This window comes from Euleptes europaea, chromosome 11 (assembly GCF_029931775.1).
Source record: "Euleptes europaea isolate rEulEur1 chromosome 11, rEulEur1.hap1, whole genome shotgun sequence".
NCBI lineage: Eukaryota > Metazoa > Chordata > Lepidosauria > Squamata > Sphaerodactylidae > Euleptes > Euleptes europaea.
In genome coordinates this window covers 51,644,351-51,665,549 of record NC_079322.1, presented here as the reverse complement: position 1 = coordinate 51,665,549, position 21,199 = coordinate 51,644,351, and the positions used below count along the sequence as shown (strand labels likewise).

The following is a 21,199-nucleotide window of genomic DNA, read 5'->3' as shown; positions in this document are numbered from 1 at the left end:
GGACACAATTTGCCATCTTGTTTTCTAATTCCCCAAATTGAAGGGCAATTTGGCTAACAATAGATTTCATTCGCCATATAAGAGCATGGTGAGAAGATTGCCCCAATCATTCAGAAGGTGGTGGAGAAAGGTGCATGTGTGTGTGGAGCATTGTGTATGGAGTCCACTTGTGCCAACCAAGATTTCAGCATGAGGTTCAGCGACCCAGATGCCAGATATTGAGTCTAGCTCCTCCAGAAGAGCCCTGACCTGGATGGCCCAGGCTAGCCTGATCTCGTCAAATCTCAGAAGCTAAGCAGGGTCAGACCTAGTTAGTATTTGGATGGGAGACCACCAAGGAATTCCAGGGTTGCTGTGCAGGCTCTTGCCATGAAAACCCCAAAAGGGGTCGCCATAAGTCGGCTGCGACTTGACAGCACTTTACACACACACACCTCCAGAAGAGCTCACACAGGATCTAGTCCAGAAGGGTGAGTTACATAAAGACCGCCCTGACTGGATCTGGCTTGCAACATTCAACAAGTGATTGTACAGGGAAATTATATATTATCAAATATACAAAAATTATAAATTAAGTTAAAGCATTTGGTGACTTCTTCAAAGTAAAGACAGTTGGTGGCATTCCATCTGACTGTTGTTGAAAACATCTCTTCCTCATGTCCTGGGTTTTGGTTTCTTCCCTGCTAAAAAAAGAACAGAAACGGAATCACAATCACACATACTTGATCAGTCTATTAACGTAACTGGAGTAGCAAAAGCTGCCGGGGCAGGGTGTGGGGGAGTTTCACTCTTTCTGGAAAAAGCTAAATCCCATCCACTGTTTGGCGACAGAGAGAAAGTGAAGTGAAATAAGGTACAAACTTTTACCACTTGAAAAGTCATTAATGCAGCATAACTGCAGAAAACTGTCCAAGGGGTGGTAGATAGCCTGGCCCTTTGTTCTGTTTCACCTTTCCCATCCTAATCTAATGTATCCCCCATAAAGTTCACTGCCATCTTCCTAGAATCGCCTTGAGCAGCTCTGGAGAGGCAGCGTACTAGTTTTCTAAACAAATAAATAAGAGAGGCCCTGGAGCTAGGAGATTGCTAGGAGGAGAAATGGTGTCCTTCAAAGGACAACAGGATATTTTCCCCAGCTTCACTGGGGCACTTGGTTGGATGGCACCCACACACAACATTCTCAGTTTAGTCTGCATAAAGTTGCCCTAGCCTGCTTGCACATGGTGAGGCTTGTCCATGTTGCTTTCACCACTGTCACATATGCAGAGACTTGCACCTTGGCAAAGGAAGCTTCCACATGTGGGAGTTTTCTATGCTCACTACTCTATCTTTTCCCCAACCTTGCCTCTCAAGAGCATGGTTGTCCCGGCTGTCATGGTGACCTGTGTTGTTCTTTTTTTCATGCATGCACTACAGCACTATAATGGTTCTATTATAGATTTCTATAGAACTGTAACAGTTACCAGGTTTTGTTCAAAAATCCCTCTGGTGACATGGCAGGAAACAAATGTTAGGAAAGTGGTCCCTGTCGGCTGCTGATGGGGAAATGGTGGTGCTCCAGGCAAGAAAATGCATACTATTCCTTTCAGATAGCTTGCTACATCCTAGGACTGCCTTCTTTACAAAAAAGATCAGTGTAAACCAGGTTTGAGAAAGAGCATACTCAGGATGGGGAAAATCTGGAAAAGGATGAATACATCATGGGGAAGCCCCCCCCCAAAAAAAAAGTTCCAGTTTGGAAGTTGCAAGAGCAGCCCTAGAATCCTTCTGCCCTGGTGATCTATTGTTCCTCATTGTGATAATCTTCCAGTTTTCTTGTCTTGAAAACCCCAGGAGGACCTGCCATAAGTTGGCTGCAACTTGACGGCACTTTGCACACAAATGTCTATAACTAGCTATCAAAGCCAAAGGAAAGTGTTATAGATGTATGGGTGTGGGTGATTGAATCAAGGGGACAATGATCCTTGTAATTGCCTCAGGGGAAACCCTGGGCAGCTTGGTGCTCTCCAAGGCTCCTGAACTGTATGTTCCCATTGGCTACTGGGGTTTCCCCCCCACAACCACGTACCAGGGGGGAGTGGCCGCAGTCAGCCAGGGCGGCATATAAGCAGGGGTCCGGTCGCTGTAAGTTAGTTCTGTTCTTGTTGCATAATAAAGCGGTTGCTGTTTGAACTCCGTCTCTGACTTCGTGTGCTTCCCCCACGCGAACTTAACAGAAAGAACCATACCTTTCTTACAAGCTTTGATGCAATCTTTCATCCTTGCAAAATTGTTTTCATTTCCACCGCATCCAGAATAGATGAAGTTTTCACAGGTTTTTTCCTTTCTGTTGTAGTAAAAACGAGTTACTGAAGCTGAACATGTTCCTTCATCTTTAGGGCTATAGCAAAATGAGGGTCCATCTTAAAATTAAAAAAGAGAAGTTGATGAGAATGATCAACATTTCTCAGTAAATGAATATCATGAAGAGTTCAAAACCAATAGAAGTCTGACTCCAAAAATAAGCTACTTTGATATATTTAGATATTATCTATGCTGAACCCCCCTCCCCCCGGTAGTTTCCTAACTTCTGTCTGTCAAAAGCAAAGGTCTCTGTAAGTCAACGAAGGGTAGCATTCCTATTGATTCTGTCTTTCAGAGGAAATTCTGGGCTGTAACTACTACTCTGAATTATAGGCCTGTCTAAATCTCATCCAGAGTTATGACCTTTCAGTGAAGCTTACAGCTAAGATTGTCAAATAATTACAAAATGTAATGGATTAAATATTTTCCCTTTTAACCAATTATGAGACTATCCCTACGACCTTCCTAAATGCATCCATTTGCTTTCTTCCACAAAAAAAACTCAAGGATGTCTCAAAGGGTGGATATCTTAAAGGGTGGAACGTAATATGTATATATAAAATATCCCCCACAACCCATTAGAATGCTAGTATATGCATATACTTTTATAAACAAATAGAAGAACTGAGATTTAACCATTAGTACATGTGCTGATTGCTAGGGGGAAAAGTCTACATCTCTCTCTTTCCTAGTCCATCCTAAACTTATCAAACAATGGAGTAAAAGACATCCATTTTCTAAAATGGTAAATATTTCAGAGATCTAGCAGTGGAAACTTAGGGCAAGCTGTTCAATTGATAGTAGAAGCCAATGTTCCAGCACAGACATGGGAGAAAATATCTTCAGTTTTGGCCTTAAGAAGGGCATTTAAATGGAGGAACAAGCCTGATGCGTTAGGACTGAACTCACCAGAAGTAGGAAACATATTCAGCTCCAACCCCTATGGTGTTCCCAAAGGTAGTTGTTTCGTTTCAGTGTTGAAAGAAGCAAAGACTCCCTTTCATTTCCGTCAGGAATAGTAAAGGACTATCTTCAAGGATTATGTTACTATGGAAGCAAGCCATATCTCTGATGCTTGGGGGCTCACATATCCTAAAGAGCAAGGCACAGACTATTCCTCGTCTCCCTTGCCATAACTCCTGGATTCGGGAGAAAATCCCATCCTCAAGAGAGAGAAAAAACTGCAACAAGAGCTGTGTTTATTAGGGGCAAGGCAGGGATTGTGTCCCATTGTTGGTTTAAACTTAACAGGGGAAGGGTCAATTTTGTAAGGCAGGCTTGGCTTTGATTTTCACCCTCCACAGCAATGGTCTCTAAAATGGAGGGGGTCAGTGACGAACTCAAACCAACAAACACCTTCCAGTATATCCTCCTTGTTATCTTCTCAATCCTTGAGGTTTCTGTAGTGGCCAGAGCAAGGGACATGGGCAGGGCGGCTTCTCCATTTGTCAAGTGGGAACTTAGAATAGTGTTAAAAGGGGGCTGGCAAGCAGGCTGAAGTTTTCATCTATTTCCCACCAATCAAACTAGACAGATCTTTGCACAGAATTTTAAAAAAATCCTTACTTTTCTGAGGAAGGCAGTAGTCCATACAGGAATCTTTACTGTCAAACCGGTTATCGTTCCCAAAACACCCCCCATAGTAAAATTTCTCACAGGCCATTGTACTTAGGTTGAAGAAGTATTTCCGTATTAAAGCTCTGCACACCCCTTTGTCAGATTCCAGTCGGCATGTTTCGGGAACTCCTGAAGTGAAAAGAATTTAACCAGTCATCAAAATGGCAAACAAACTATGTTGTTGGATCTTGCATGTAACTTCCCCTGTGGGGTTTTTTTTTTTTTTTTGCATGGCTCTGTCCTTCTCCCATGAATGTTAAAACAGAGGCTCCGCCATACAGAACATTTTATCACTTGCTGATATAGTGTAGTTGTTAAAGTGTTGGGCTAGGACCTGGAATGACTGAGTTCAAATCCTTGGCTCAACCATGGAAGCCTGCCTGGTTCCCCTGGGCCCATCACAATCACTCAGGTTAATCTATCCTCACAAGCTGGTTGGGAGGAGTAAGTGCAGGAGCAGGGAACAATATGAAAAGCTGTTTTGAATCCCCGATCAGGGAGAAAAGTGGAATATAAAAGATGAATAATAAGAAGAATGTTCTCACGAGTTCATGTTGTCTGAAAAAAAGGGAGATTGGCTTATCAGCATTCAGCTTTCTGGTAGTCTTCCCCATGAAGGACAAGAAGAGTAGGTTTTTATAACCTGCTTTTCTCTACCTGGAGAAGTCTCAACACGGCTTACAATCACATTCAGCTTCCTCTTCACACAACAGACCCCTTGCGAGGTAGGTGGGGCTGAGAGAGTTCTGAGAGAACTGTGACTGGCCCAAGGTCACCCAGCAGGCTTCATGTGGGGAGGAGTATGGAATCAAACCCGGTTCTCCACATTAGTCTGCCGCTCTTAACCACTACACCACTCTGGCTCTCCAAACATTTATGACAATTTAAGGGTAGAAAGAATGCTAACTGAAGCATCTCCTTCTGTTGGTTTAAAAACTGCCATTTCCCCATTAACAGTCATCTACTGTTTCCCTCTCTTTCCAGCCCCAGAAGCTTTCTCGCATTTCCCAATGTCCTGCCTCGTCGGGTCTGCTCTGCAATATTCTTTCCCCCTACCTAGACTTTGCCTGTGGCTGGATCTATACATTCGACAAGATGGTAGCATCTTGAGAAGATAAACAGTACTGCTTGGGGAGTACTTTCCTACTTGAGAAGCAGTTTTAATTATTTAAAAACAATAAATGTAGAAACCTAGCACTGTTGTGTGTTTGTTTGTTCATGTTTATTATTATTATTAATGTCATTAGGTCATACATTATTTTCAAATCCATACTATGTTATACTTTTTTCCCCCACCCAACATTTACACACCGAAATCTTTAACAAGGAGCACAAGTTTCTAAATTTCTTAGTTGTATTAGGGTTGACTTCCTCACATTTTATCCAGTTTAAGTACAGAGACCGCTTGTCCTTTATATCCCTTATTTTACTATCCCACGGTGAATCTTTAGCCAATTGTGCAACAATATCTGATTGTATATATTCATATAATCATTCCAACATTCAAAAGTCCATTTGTTTGCTTCTTTCCAACCTTTTGCTATTGTAGCTTGTGCTGCTAGGATCATAGCTTTACAAAGTTCCTGGGCATTTCCAGTTATTCTTTATTGTCCCACTGCACCCAACTGTTCTGTGTTTGTGTGCACGGTGCTGGAAGCTGCTTCCCTGTGCACTGGTATTCCGCTTCTGACATTTTCTGTATGCAGAGGAAATGTTTTTAAATGGCTTGCTCTCCTGTAAACTCACACACAGGCTAGTTTGAAGTAGTACAGTTCAGATTTGCACGTCGCTACAGTGCATGAATAAATGCAGGCCAGCTGAGAGTTGGTCTCCCAAGCAATGTATCTCACGCACAGATCCAAAACAGGAACGTATTTATTTCCTCTCTTGAATCTCAATGCACAGGGCACACTGTTGGGCCATCCTAGTTGGTGAGGTTCAAGGAGGTCGCAGAACGTAGATTTAGAAGCAGTGAAAGGAAATTTTGCAACAGAATCATATGTCTGTAAGGGCTGAGATGATATGGCATGAAAACCTCAAGTATGATGAACACGCAAAGAAATTAAGGAAAGAAAGAGGTTTCAAAATCTAGATCTGTGCTGATCATAAATCTACAGTAACCAGCAGTGATGTTGAATTATGCAGTGGAAACAAGGCCTCAGTGGTAGAAGGACATGCCAGCAATGGAAACATCTCAGGACAAGAACCCACAATTCACTTTTGGATCATTGTTCTCCAATGGGTTGACTTACTTCTGATCATCCAGCACGTTTTCTCACACTCTTCCTCACTCAGAAAGTTATTGGTATTCCCCTCACAACCACTGTAGCTAAACATCTTGCAAGTCTGCATGTATCGGTCATAATACCACCTGTCATGAAGAGCCTGGCAGGGTCCTTTAAGTGGTGGCTGCAGGCAGATCTCTGTTGTCTAATATGAAAAAGACAGAGAAGGTAACTTAGTTATCAACCACTTGGAACAGCAAGACTTTGTGGGGCAGAGAGGGAAATCACTCAACTCGGTCCCACCAATAATTGGCAACAAAGTATGTACAGCTGAGAGCCAGTGTGGTGTAGTGGTTAAGAATGGTGGACTCTAATCTGGAGAACCGGGATTGATTCCCCACTCCTCCACATGAAGCCTGCTGGGTTTACTCACAATTCTCTCAGAACTCTTTCGGCCCCATTTACCTCACAATGTGTCTGTTGTGGGGAGGGGAAGGGAAGGTGATTGTAAGCCACTTTGAGACTCCTTCAAAGAGAAAAAGTGGGGTATAAAAACCCACTCTTCTTCTTCTGGTCAATTGACAAAGAAAAAAACCACCTTCTCTGACCCCATAAAAAGTAAATAAGTAAGTGAAATGTTTTGTTTTGCTGTCAAATCACAGCAGACCTATGGTGACCCCGTAGGGTTTTCAAGGCAAGAGCCATTCCAAGGACATCCCTGGTATTTCTTGTAGGGGGACAACCTTGATATTCCTTGGAAGTCTCCCAACCAAATACTAGCCAGGGTCAGGGTGTGTGACTGGCCCAAGGTCACCCAGCAAGCTTCCATGGCACGAGTGGGGATTTACACCTTGCTGGCTCTCTCAACTAGTGAAACGTCCATGGGGTGAAAGAAAAGAAAAGAAAAGTTAATTTATGCATTGGCTGCCAGCCTAAACTTTGTTTTGAATACAGGCCACTGCATATATCTGAACTTAGGGAACAGGTATGGGTGGACAATGCTATTGATATAGCAAGATTTCAGGAGTTGGATTTCAAACACAAAGACCCAAAGCCAGTTTCTGGAAGAACAGTTTTTTTTATTTCAAACAGCTGTTTGGGTCTCCAAACTTTGCCCTCAGGTTTTTCAAAATGGAGTTTGGAGCACCGGATAAAAGTGTGTTTTGACTTTTATAACCTTTGGTTAGCTCATTATACATTTTCTAAAATACGTCACTTATACATTATACTGATCATTGGTTTACAACTTTTCTGCTAGCTCATTGGTTGATTAATATGTAATTCATTTGTTAATTGGCTTACCCATACAGATATTTCATTGGTAAATCATAAAGCAGCAATAACATGATTGGTCAAATTAACGTGTATAGAGTCCATTGTTAAAACATCTGGCATTTTATCTAACTGCCCTCCCTAACAGTTCCCAGACATCTTGTCTGCTTTGAGTAACTTTTCTCTGTTTCTCAACCTTGGGCTGACTTGAATAACAACTTCTTTTCCTTGCCTTCTTTGTTTGTTCATGATTTCTCTGGCACCCTTCTTTTCCAAAAGGCCTACTGATTTTCTAAAAGCCTGCCACTTCACTATAATGCATATTATAATTTTGTTGTTGGGAAATATATCTCTATATTAAATCCTCTATGACTGCCATGAAGGAAATGACCTTCCCGATGCCAACTATACCACAAACACATTTCACCATCCCTGGAGGCTTTTGTATGGACCCAGTGGTCCATATTGTTCTATCTGTCCTTTTACAAGCAATTGCACTGGCATGTTCAGAGACCTGGAACATTGACCACATGCTAACAATTAACAAGAAGGTTATGAAAAGTACATAGTCTTTTAAAAGTGGAAGGCTGTGTTCTCAGCAATCACAGACTATATATTTCAACATGTATACCCCACTTTCCTCCACGATGGAGACCCACATTGGCTTACAACATTGTACTACCCTCCTCTATTTTTAGATCCAGTGTGTTATAGTGGTTAAGAGCGGTGGACTCTAATCTGGAGAGCCGGGTTCGATTATCCATTCCTCCACATGAAGTCCCCTGCTCATGTGAAGGAGTGGGGAATCAAATCCGGTTCTCCAGATTGGAATCCACAGCTCCTAACCACCACTCTCAAGCACTACACCACACTGGCTCTCAGCGTGACCTTGAGATAAGTCACCTTCTACGTAGCCTACTTCATAAGGCTGTTGTGAAGATGGAACGGATAAGAGGAAGAATGGGGTAAGCATATGATAGAAAGATAACAGATTCTCCAGGAAGCAGATGTGAGCATTTCTAGAAGTTTGGGAAGAGACCATGGCTTAGTGGCAAAGCTTCTGCTTAGCATGCAGAAGGTCCCAGGTTTGGTCCCCTACCTCCGCATCTCCAGCTAAAAGGATCAGGTGAAATACCTCTACCTGAGACCCCAAAGAGCCACTGTGAGTAGAGAATATTGCCTCTGATAGACTAATGGTCTGACTCTATGATTCTATTCTATGATCTATGATTCAGAATAAGGCAGTTACAGGCTGACCTTAAAAGGGACATACTTTGTAGCAGGCTGCACTAAAGGCAAGCTAAAGATGTCCGATTTTCTTTTGTGGACAGCACATTTCTTATTCTGATCACTTTAATTATGGCAATTAATATGGGTAAAGAAAAACTGGCATGCCTTGTACATTCCCCTAAATATTGCGGGGGGGGGGGGCCTCTCTGCTGCAATGTGGTGTAGTGGTTAAGAGTGGTGGACTCGAATCTGGCGTACCAAGTTTGATTCCCCACTCCTCCACATGAGTGGCGGACGCTAACCTGGTGAACCAAGTTGGTTTCCCCACTCTTACACATTGAAGCCAGGAGGGTGACCTTGGGCTAGTCACACTCTCTCAGCCCCAACTACCTCACAGGGTGTCTGTTGTGGGGAGGGGAAGGGAAGGTGGTTTGATTCTCCCTTAAGTGGTAGAGAAAGTCGTCATATAAAAACCAACTCTTCTTCTTCAGGAGTCAACGAAATGCACACACTTCTGCAAGTCAAATTGATCCCTAACGCGGAAATATGTTTCGAGTTTGGAGGGGGAAAGAAAAGGAAGAACAATTCCTTTAAAGCATGGGTCCAGGAGCACCTTAAAGACTAACAAAAATATTTTCTGGCAGGGTGTGAGCTTTCGTGAGCCACAGCTCACTTCTGTGGCTCACAAAAGCTCACACCCTGCCAGAAAATATTTTTGTTGGTCTTTAAGGTGCTCCTGGACCCATGCTCTTTTCTACTACTGCAGACAGACTAACACGGCTACCCACTGCAAATTATCTTTAGAGCATGGGTTCTCAACAAGGGGGGAATGTTAGGGTTGGGGGGGGGATTGGGACCACTGTTCAGCAAAGCGTGACGTCCTGCAGATTATGTATAATCTGCAAAACTGTAGTTGGTATTTAATTTAATTAAACCTGTAGATTATGTACAATCTGCAAAACTGTAGTTGGTTTTTAATTTAATTTAACCTGTAGATTATGCACAATCTGTAAAACTGTAGTTGGTATTTAATTTAATTTAATTAAACCTGTAGATTATGTACAATCTGCAAAACTGTAGTTGGTTTTTAATTTAATTTAACCTGTAGATTATGCACAATCTGTAAAACTGTAGTTGGTTTTTTATTTAAACTGCAACGTTCAATAAAGTTTATGACTAACTTGGGAAGGGGGGGGGATTATATTCGGAACAATGGCAAAGGGGGGGAAAGGAGCAGGAGAAAGAATGGGAACCCCTGCTTTAAAGGCGCCTCCCCCCAGCGCCAGCGCCCCGGCCGGTCTGCGGCGGTGCTCGCCCTTCGCCCGACCGCGCAAGCAAGGAGAGGACCGCCCCGGAGGGCGACGGCGGAGCCTCCCCCCAAAGCCATTACCTTTCGCGGCCTCCTGGGGGCGCCCGGGCCCCTGGAGCAGCGCCAAGCAGGCCGCCAGCAGCAGGTCCCACGGGGCCCTGGAGGAGGGCAGCCGCATGGCGAGCGGGGATGACCTGGCCGCCGGCCTCGTCCGGCCGCCTTTATGGGGCCCAGGACTCTCCTCCCAGCGCCGCGGGGCGCACGGAGGCAGGGCTGGCGTGCCGCTTTCGGGAAGGCGGCGGCGCACCTGGGCGGCTGCCTGCTGGCTCCGCGCTCCAGCGGCTCTCCCCAAAGGCCATTTGGTTGTGCCTTGGATTGGCCACGCTTTAGATGCGGGGTTTCCCCATCCGCATTCTCAAAACTCAACAATAAGCCCCCCATGCAGAGTTTGGAGAATTCGGATGGGGAAATGTAGGGCTGTTGAGCTTGGGAAGAAGGCGGCTGAAGGGGAGGCAGGATCGAGGTCTAGCAAATTAGTCATGGTTTGGAGAGAGTGGGCAGGGAGACGTTTTTCTCCCTCTCCCAGAATACGAGAACACGGGGTCATCTGCTCAAGGTGGAGGGTGAGAGATTCAAAACATGGAGTGTTTTTTCACACAACGCATAGTTAAATTGTGGAACTCCCTGCCCCAGGATGTGGTGATGGCTGCCAGCTTGGAGGGCTTTAAGAGGGGAGTGGACATATTCATGGAGGAAAGGTATTCATGGCTATTAGTTAGAATGGATGCTAGTCATGCTGCATACCTATTCTCTCTAGTATCAGAGGAGCATGCCTATTATCTTGGGTGCGGTGGAACACAGGCAGGCTGGTGCTGCTGCAGTTGTCTTGTTTGTGGCTTCCTAGAGGCACCTGGTTGGCCACTGTGTGAACAGCCTGCTGGACTTGATGGGCCTTGGTCTGATCCAGCAGGGCATTTCTTACGTTCTTATGTAAAATGTGCATCTCGAGAGTGGCAAATCCAAGGCTAAAACTTCCCGTTCATAAATGGCCATAGTTATACTCCACTAGGTAGTATCAGGGGAAAGGGGAGGCCCAGGGGTGGGAAGAGGAGAAAAAGGCAGGCAGGGTTTTCAATCCAAAATGTTGCATAAGAAAAACCTAACTTATCCCAGGATCCTGGGAAGGAAGTTCATTCAATATATCTGGGTCATCTGACATCGGATAAATGAAAATATGTGAGATTAGATCAGAACAGTATGGTAAGTAGCAGCGCGTTCCAAGCTGAATTGCCACGCATATATTTTTTTTATTTTGCATGCTGAACCATCATTCCGGAAGTGACTGTGAAGCCGGGGCTTACCTGCTTCGTATTACCAAAGAGTCCATTTAACCCAACCTTTGGTGTTTGCCGCGAAGAATCCTCAAGGAACAATGCAAAACAACAGAGGCGTGTTAGCTATGCATATGCTAATAGCTATGCAAACAGGAACAAAGGAGCAGGCGAATGGGGGGAGTTGAACTTTTCCTCTTGCGTCGGGACCGTGAAAAGGCATTTTTAACGTCGCATTTTAAAAAAGAGCTTTGAGCGAGCATCAAAATTGACCATGCAAAAATGGCCTATAAGAACAGTAGATGTGCTCTGTTGGACCAGACCAGTGATTGTTGACCCAGCATTCTGTTTGATTTGCCCTGGAGGGCCAGCATATAGGGCAGGGATGCCAAGGCCTTCCCTGACGGTCCCTCCGAGCACTGGTATTCTGTGTATGGTGGTTCCCTTTAATCACCATGGCTAGTAGCCACAGACTGACCTGTCCTCCATGAATAAGGTAAGAATAGCTAAATAAATAAGCAAAGATAAAACCAAGGTGGCATTGGAAATGTCTCGTCTTTATGTGTGGGGTTTCATCCTTGCTTAAAAAAAGGGAAAAAAAGAAACCAAACCATAGCCATAGATACTGTTGTAAGATGAGGGCCAAAGGGAAAGGCTGGTTGATACCCCCACTCTCTTATAGCACTGTACAGTAAAGAAGAGAAGGACAGTAGTTCAGTGGCAGAGCATGTAAATATAAATTTACCCACTGAATTCCTCAGAAAAACCGAAGATTTAAAAGAGGAACAAAGTCTAGTAGAGTTTTGATAATGACATGATTCACATCTTGATTTGATCAAGCAGGCTAGCAAATTTATCTAACCCTAAAGACAAGCACCCAATGACCCAGAAACCAACATGTTCCACCATTTCCACAGAATGTGGTAGGCTTTGCAAGTAATGCAAAGAAGCAACTCGGCACCTGCAAAACTGACTTCTTCCATGAAATGAATGGGATTTTGCTCGTGCAGAATTTGGATCAGGAGCTAGCTTGCGTGTGCGTTTGTAGTCAACTGCCTATTTGGATCAGCTGCATGAAGTGGAGGGAAGCCATTGGGTATATATGCTCAACGATATGACTAAACAAGGGTAGAAATAAAGGTAAGCAGGAGGAAAAACCTGCTACTGGAACACAGATGTAGTACTCTGGGATTTGATATAAATAAATTACTTCGTTTTTATTTTGAAACTTATTTTATTAACATGTTGACACATTTACAGTGGGAGCAAGTTGTATTTGTACAGAGCCGTTTAGGATATGACCCACACATTCTTTAGAGCTTAACAGCAGCATGTATAAATGCATCTGCAAAAGAATGAGATGTGATCTTTTTTCCAGTCTTCAGGAAGTTTCAGATGCCAAGTAGTTGTTTTGTATCTGTTGTTCTCCATTGTAGTGTCCATAGCTTATCATCAGTGAGAATAAATTCATGATGAAGATAAATCCTATATTACAGCCCAATCAAATTACTGTGAAAGATGCAGCCGTTACTGCACTCGCTGGTAGACAACCTTAAATACCTTATTGTCTTTATTTGCTAATAAAAGGCTTACAAGAGCTAGATTCAGTCTAGTAGCACCTTAGAGACCAACAAAATTTTGGGGGTATAAGCTTTCAAGAGTCAAAGATCCCTTTGTCAGATACCAGATAAGCTTTGACTCTCGAAAGCTTAAACCCCCCAAAATCTTGCTGGCTCAAAGGTGCTACTGGGCTTGAATCACATGGCAGCTCTCTGGAAAAAGCTTACAGTTATCTGTATTAGCAACACCCAAGAAAACATGAACATGTCATATTTATTAAATATTCCCCCATAAACTTGACACAAACAGTAGTATGAGGATATGACTATTGCTTATCATCTTCATATGAAGTTCACAACTAAAATACTGACAGCAGCAATATTTATTTTTACAGTCCAGAAAAATGCCTGACTAAAAGGTCAATGTTTCCTACCTCAGCAGTGCAACGATCCTTCTCCCAAAACAGCAGCACAACAGCAGCATACGAAAGACCATGTCTCTACAAATCCATTTACATTATGTTTTAAACTTATAAAAATACTTTTATGTATAAAGAAGATCCTGGGGATCTTTGGGTACAGCTAGAGGTTTCAGGAAAGCTTCTGATAAACCTATAAAGCTGTGATACCTTCTCTGCATACCCTAATCGCACCCTAAGAAAGCAGAAAGACAAGGGCATAGATTTCATTTGCCATATAAGAGCATGAGGTTCAGCGACCCAGATGCCAGATATTGACTCTAGCTCCTCCAGAAGAGCTTACACAGGATCTAGTCCAGGAGAGTGAGTTACATGATCCTGACTGGATCTGGCTTGCAACATTCAACAAGTGATCATACAGGGAAATTATATATTATCAAATATATAAAAATTAAAAATTAAGTTAAAGCATTTGGTGACTTCTTCAAAGTAAAGACAGTTGGTGGCATTTCATCTGACTGTTGTTGAAAACATCTCTTCCTTCATGTCCGGGCTTTTGGTTTCTTCCCTGCTAAAAAAAAGAACAGAAATGGAATCACAATCACACATACTTGATCACTCCCTTAACTGGAGTAGCAAAAGCTAGCGGGGTGGGGGGGAGGGGAGAAGTTCCACTCTTTCTGGAAAAAGCGAAATCCTATCCACTGTTTGGCAGCAGAAAGAAAGTGAAGTGAAATAAAGTACGTACTTTTACCACTGGAAAAGTCATTGATGCAACATAACTGCAGAAAACTGTCCAAAGTAGGTGATTTCGTGACTATTTGCCTTAAATGCAAACTTTGGTTCCAGTGGGTTTAATTTCCTGCATAAAATGAGCTTGCACAATTTTGTACCTCTGGCGGACAACTAGTTTGAGAGTGGTTGCAAGGGCGGGGTTTCACACACATTCTGTAGAATTCACAAGTAACAGGTCCCTGTGCCATGGAGAGCCCAGTCATATGTATTTTTACAAGCAAGTAAGTCTCCAATGGTTGGATCCAGAATAAATGTTCTGCTCATGCAAGTCGTGTTTTCAGTGTAACAGAATGCTTCAGCCCCCATGCTGCAGCCCACTGATTTCCCTGAAATCATTCTTCTGTGGCACAGGGGAACCTCCAGAACAGCGTGAGTGTCTAGTTGGGAGTGTGCAGCAGGAAGAGGGAACTGGTGGAAATCACCCCATCCCTTCCGTTAGCAGAATGTTTAGTCTGGATCCAACTCACAGAGTTCAATGGGATGTACATGATAGCAATATTTTATCCCATTTATGAAGCCTAGTCAGGTTTCAAAAACGTACTCCCCCCCACAAGCATTTAGTGCTGAATAAACACCAATATCTATACCCTGACTTGGATGGCCCAGCCTAGCCTGATCTCGTTGGATCTTGGAAGCTAAATGAGATTAGCCTGGCTTAGTACTTGGATAGGAGACCTCCACGGAAGTCCATGGCTGCTACACAGGGAGGCAATGGGAAACAACCATGGTTTGCCTCTTGCCTTGAAAACCCCATGAAGACCTGCCATAAGTTGGCTGCAACTTGACGGTGCTTTGCACACACACGAATGACTATAACTAACTATCAAAGCCAAAGGAAAGAAACATACCTTTCTTACAAACTTTGATGCAATCTTTCATCTTTGCAAAATTGTTTTGATTTCCACCGCATCCGGTATAGATGAATTTTTCACAGGTTTTTTTCTTTCTGTTGTAGTAAAAACGAGTTACTGAACCTGAACATGTTCCTTCATCTTTAGGGCTATAGCAAAATGAGGGTCCATCTTAAAATTTAAAAAAGAGAAGTTGATGAGAATAATCAACATTGCTCAGTAAATGAATATTATGAAAAGTTCAAAACCAATAGAAACCTGACTGCAAAAAGAAGCTACTTTGATATATCAATCAATCAATCAATCAATCAAATTATTCATGTTGTGGTCACAGACCTTAATATACTTTGATATATTTAGATATTATCCATGTGGAACCCCCCTTCCCCCAGTACTTTCCTAATTTCTGTCTGTCAAAAGCAAAGGTCTCTTTAAGTAGACAAAGGGTAGCATTCCTATTGATTCTGTCTTTCAGAGGAAATTCTGGGCTGTAACTACTACTCTGAATTATAGACCTGTCTAAATTTCATCCAGAGTTATGACCTTTCAGTGTAGCTTACAGCTAAGATTGTCAAATAATTACAAAATGTAATGGATTAAATATTTTCCCTTTTAACCAATTATGAGACTATCCCTACGGCCTTCCTAAATGCATCCATTTGCTTTCGTCCACAAAACAAACACAAGGATGTCTCAAAGGGTGGATATCTTAAAGGGTGGAATGTAAGATGTATACATAAAGTATCCCACACAACCCATTAGAATGCTAGTATATGCATATACTTTTATAAACAAACAGAAGAACTGAGCTTTAACCATTAGTACATGTGCTGATTGCTAGAAAAAGAAGTCTACATCTCTCTTTCATAGTGCATCCCAAACTTATCAAACAATGGGGTAAAAGTCACCCATTTTCTAAAATCATAAAAAATTTCAGACATCTAACAGTGGGAATTTAGGGCAAGCTGTTTGACTGATAGTAGAAGCCAACATTCCAGCACAGACATGGGAGAAAATATATTCAGTTTTGGCCTTAAGAAGGGCATTTAAATGGAGGAACAAGCCTGATGCATTAGGACTGAACTCACCAGCAGTAGGAAACATAATCAGCTCCCACCCCCCTGGTGTTCCCATAGGTACTTGTTTTGTTTCAATGTTGAAAGAAGCAAAGACTCCCATTCATTTCCGTCAGGAATAGTCAAGCACTATCTTCAGGGATTATGTTAGTATGGAAGCAAGCCATGTCTCTGATGCTTGGGGGCTCACATATCGTAAAGGGCAAGGCACAGACTATTCCTCGTCCCCCTTGCCATGATAACTCCCGGATTCAGGAGAGAATCCCATCCTCAAGGGGAAAAAAACTGCATCAAGAGCTGTGTTTAGGAGGGGCGAGGCAGGGGAAAGGGTCAAATTTGTAAGGCAGGCTTGGCTTTAATTTTCACCCTCCACAGCAGTGGTCTCTAAAATGGAGGGGGTCAGTGACAAACTCAAACCAACAAACACCTTCCAGTATATCCTCCTTGTTATCTTATCAATCCTCGAGGTTTCTGTAGTGGCCAGAGCAAGGGTCACGGGCAGGGTAGCTTCTCCATTTGTCAAGTGGGAACTTAGAATAGTGGTAAAGGGGGGCTGACAAGCAGGCTGAAGTTTCCATCTATTCCACACCAATCAAACTAGACCGATCTTTGCACAGAATTTTTAAAAATCCTTACTTTTCTGAGGAAGGCAGTAGTCCATACAGGAATCTTCACTGTCAAACCGGTTATCGTTCCCATGACACCCCCCGTAGTAAAATTTCTCACAGGCCATTGTACTTAGGTTGAAGAAGTATTTCTGCATTAAAGCTCTGCACAGCCCTTCGTCAGATTCCAGTCGGCATATTTTGGGAACTTCTGAAGTGAAAAGAATTTAACCAGTCATAAAAAATGGCAGACAACTCTGTTGTTGGATCTTGCATGTAACTTTCCCTGTGGGATTTTTGCATGGCTCTGTCCTTCTCCCATGGATGTTCAAACAGAGGCTCTGTCATATAGGACATTTTATCACTTGCTGGTATAGTGTAGTGGTTAGTGTTGGGCTAGTACCTGGGATGACTGGATTCCAATCCTTGGCTCAACCATGGAAACCTGCGAGGTGACCTTGGGCCCATCCCAATCACTCAGGCTAACCTATCTTCACAAGCTGGTTGTGAGGAGTAAGTGGAAGAGAGGAGAACAATATGCCTTGAGTCCCCAGTAAGGGAGAAAAGTGGAATATAAAAGATAAATAATAATAAGAATGTTCTCACAAGTTTATGGTGTCTGAAAAAAGGGAGATTGTCTTATCAACTTTCACAATTAGGATGAGTTGTTGGTTGTTAAATCTGATAAATTTTATTGAAAATAAAATTAGATCAGTTGGAATCCCCTCGGATTCCTTGTACTGCCTTACAGAAAAAGCAGCGTATAAGATGATTAAGCCTAGATTTCTAGACATAGAACTGCAGGAGCTTACAATCACGTTCCCTTCCTCTTCCCACAACAGACACCTTGCGAGGTAGGTGGGGCTGAGAGAGTTCTGAGAGAACTGTGACTGGCCCAAGGTCACCCAGCAGGCTTCATGCGGAGTGGGGAATTGAATCCAGTTCTCCAGATTACAGTCCGCTGCTCTTAACCACTATACCACTCTGGCTCTCCAAACATTTATGACAATTTAAGGGTAGAAAGAACACTAACTAAAGCATCTCCTTCTGTTGGTTTAAAAACTGCCATTTCCCCATTAATAGCCATCTACTGTTTCACTCTCTTTCCAGCCCCAGAAGCTTTCTCGCATTTCCCAATGTCCTGCCTTTTCGGGTCTGCTCTGCAATATTCTTTCCCCCTACCTAGACTTTGCCTGTGGCTGGATCTATACATTCGACAAGATGGTAGAATCCTGAGAAGATAAACAGTACTGCTTGGGGAGTACTTTCCTACTTGAGAAGCAGTTTTAATTATTTAAAAACTCAATAAATGTAGAAACCTAGCACTGTTGTGTGTTTGTGTGCATGGTGCTGGAAGCTGCCTCCCTGTACACTGGTATTCCGCTTCTGACATTTTCTGTTTGCAGAGGAAATGATTATAAATGACTTGCAGGAGAAAAGATTATAAATTCACACACAGGCTAGTTTGAAGTAGTACAGTTCAGACTACCAACTCTTTACAGTGCATGCATAAATGCCAGCCAGCTGAAAGATGGTCTCCCAAGCAACACATCTCAAGCACAGATCCAAAACGGGAACGTATTTATTTCCTCTCTTGATTCTCCATGCACAGGGCACACCGTTGGGCCACCCTAGTTTGTGAGGTTCAAGGAGGTCACAGAATGTAGATATAGAAGCAATTAAAGGAAATTTTGCAACAGAATCATATGTCTGTAGGGCTGAAATGATATGGCATGAAAACCTCAAGCATGATGAACAAGCAAAGAAATTAAGTAAAGAAAAAGGTTTCAAAATCTAGATCTGTGCTGATCATAAATCTATAGAAACCAGCATTGATGTTGAATTAAGCAATGGAAACAAGGCAGCCGTCTATGGCCTCAGTGGTAGAAGGACATGCCAGCAATGGAAACATCTCAGGACAAGAACCCACAGTTCACTTTTGGATCATTGTTCTCCAATGGGTTGACTTACTTCTGATCATCCAGCACGTTTTCTCACACTCTTCCTCACTTAGGAAGTTATTGGTATTCCCCTCACAACCGCCGTAGCTAAACATCTTGCAAGTCTGCATGTATCGGTCGTAATACCACCTGTCATGAAGAGCCCGGCAGGGTCCTTTAAGTGGTGGCTGCAGGCAGATCTCTCTGTTGTCTATATGAAAAAGACAGGGAAAGTAACTTAGTTATCAACCACTTGGAACAACAAGACTTTGTGGGGTGGAGAGGGAAATCATGCAACTCGGTCCCACCAATAACAGCATTCTTGGCAACAAAGTATGTACAGCTGAGAGCCAGCATGGTGTAGTTGTTAAGAGCAGTGGACTCTAATCTGGAGAACCGGGTTTGATTCCCCACTCCTCCACATGAAGTCTGCTTGGGCTAGTCACAGTTCTCTCAGAACTCTTTCAGCCCCACCTGCCTCACCATGTGTCTGTTGTGGGGAGGGGAAGGGAAAGTGATTGTAAGCCACTTTGAGACTCCTTCAAAAAGAAAAAGTTAGGTATAAAAACCAACCCTTCTTCTTCTGGTCAAATGACAAAGGAAAAAGGACCACCTTTGACCCCACAAAAAGTAAATATGCAAGTGACACTTTTTTTTGGCCATCAAGTCACCGAAGACTTATGGTAACCCCCTGGGGTTTTCAAGACAAGAGATGTTCCAGGGACAACCCTGGTATTTCATGTAGGGGGACAACCTTGCTATTCCTTAGAAGTCTCCCAACCAAATACTAGCCAGGGTCAGGGTGTGTGACTAACCCACGGTCACCCAGCAAGCTTCCATGGCACATGTGGAACCTAGTCCGACACCTTAACCACTCCACCATGCTGGCTCTGTCAAGTGAAACGTCCATGGGGTTTAAAAAAAAAGTTAATTTAGGCATCAGCTGTCAGCATAAACTTTGTTTTGAATACTGGCCATGGCATATATCTGAACGTAGGGAACAAGTAAGGGTTATAGTGAACTATAATGTGCTATATATAGTGCTATAATAACTATATATAACTATATAGAGCCCCATGGCGCAGAGTGGTAAGCTGCAGTATTGCAGTCATAAAGCTCTGCTCATGACCTGAGTTCGATCCCAACGGAAGTAGGTTTCAGGTAGCCGGCTCAAGGTTGACTCAGCCTTCCATCCTTCCGAGGTCGGTCAAATGAGGACCCAGCTTGCCGGGGGTAAAGGGAAGATGACTGGGGAAGGCACTGGCAAATCACCCCGCAAACAAAGTCTGCCTTGGAAACGTTGGGATGTGACGTCACCCCATGGGTCAGGAATCACCCAGTGCTAGCACAGGGGACCTTTACCTTTATATATAACTATATATATAACTATATATATAACTATTTAGTGCTATAATGCATGTTATAATTTTGTTGTCGGTAACTATAACTCTATATTAAATCCTCTATGCATGTTATAATTTTGTTGTTGGTAAATATATCTCTATATTAAATCCTCTATAGGGCGAAAACGCATGGTCGCTTTATCCTCCTTTAATCCCTGTTTTAGCCAGGATCGAACGCACATTAGGCGAAACGCATGCATTCGATTCTGGCTGAAACCGGGATTAAAGGAGGATCAAGCGACCGTGCGTTTCCGCCCGCATGCCCTTCCCGACGCCAACTACACCTCGAACGCATTTCCCCTTGGAGAGGTGGGGAATGGGACGCGTGGCAAGGGCCGCGGGTTGCCTTCACGCGCGCATGGCGCTGCGCAAACGCTTCCATCTATGCACGGGGGAGGTTTCGCCTTGGATCGGCCGCTCTCTAGGGCGAAAACGCACGGTCGCTTGAGCCTCCTTTCTTCCCTGTTCCAGCCAGGATTCAGCCAGGATCGAACGCACGTCCGTGCGTTCGATCCTGGCTGAATCCTGGCTGGAACAGGGAAGAAAGGAGGCTCAAGCGACCGTGCGTTTTCGCCCCAGGTGCACCTTTCCCCCATCCGAATTCTCAAAACTCTGCACGGGGGTTCATTGTTGAGTTCTGAGCATTCAGATGGGGAAAATGTGCATCTAGAGAGCGGCAACCCCAAGGCAAAACCGCCCGTGCATATTGGAAGAGCCATTTATGCCTGGAATTTGCCACTCTCTCAATGCACATTTCCCACATCCAAATTCTCCAAACTCAAAAAGAAGCCCCCATGCAGAGTGTTGAGAATTCAGATGGGGGGGGGGGAAATGTGCATCTAGAGAGCGGCCAACCCAAGGCAAAACCTCCCCCGCGCTTAGATGGAAGAGCCATTGATGCCTGGGAGGTTTGGCCTGGAATTTGCCACTCTCTCAACGCACATTTCCCACATCGAAATTCTCCAAACTCAACAATCAGCCCCCATGCAGAGTTTTGAGCATTCAGATGGGGGGAAATGTGCATCTAGAGAGCGGCAACCCCAAGGCAAAACCTGCCCCGCGCATAGATGGAAAGCATCGCGGGGACAGCCCCGAAGGGAAGCCCGCCTCGAAGCGGTTACCTGTCCTGGCCGCCTGGGGACGGACGAGCCCCAGCAGCGGCAGCAGCAGCAGCAGCCAGCCTGCCGGCCACGCGTCCCGCAGGGTCCTAGAGGGCGTCGTCAT

General features: G+C 43.8%; 1 protein-coding gene across 1 annotated transcript; it reads right to left on the bottom strand.

Moving 5' to 3' along the window:
- Positions 1-639: 639 nt before the first annotated feature.
- Positions 640-21,199, bottom strand: TFPI2 (tissue factor pathway inhibitor 2). The gene is made up of 5 exons (XM_056857423.1): positions 21,097-21,199; positions 18,604-18,783; positions 16,664-16,843; positions 14,949-15,122; positions 640-683 (listed from the first exon to the last, which is right to left on the bottom strand). Exons 1-5 carry the CDS (start codon positions 21,197-21,199, stop codon positions 655-657), a joined length of 666 nt encoding a protein of 221 aa, XP_056713401.1. The 3' UTR covers positions 640-654.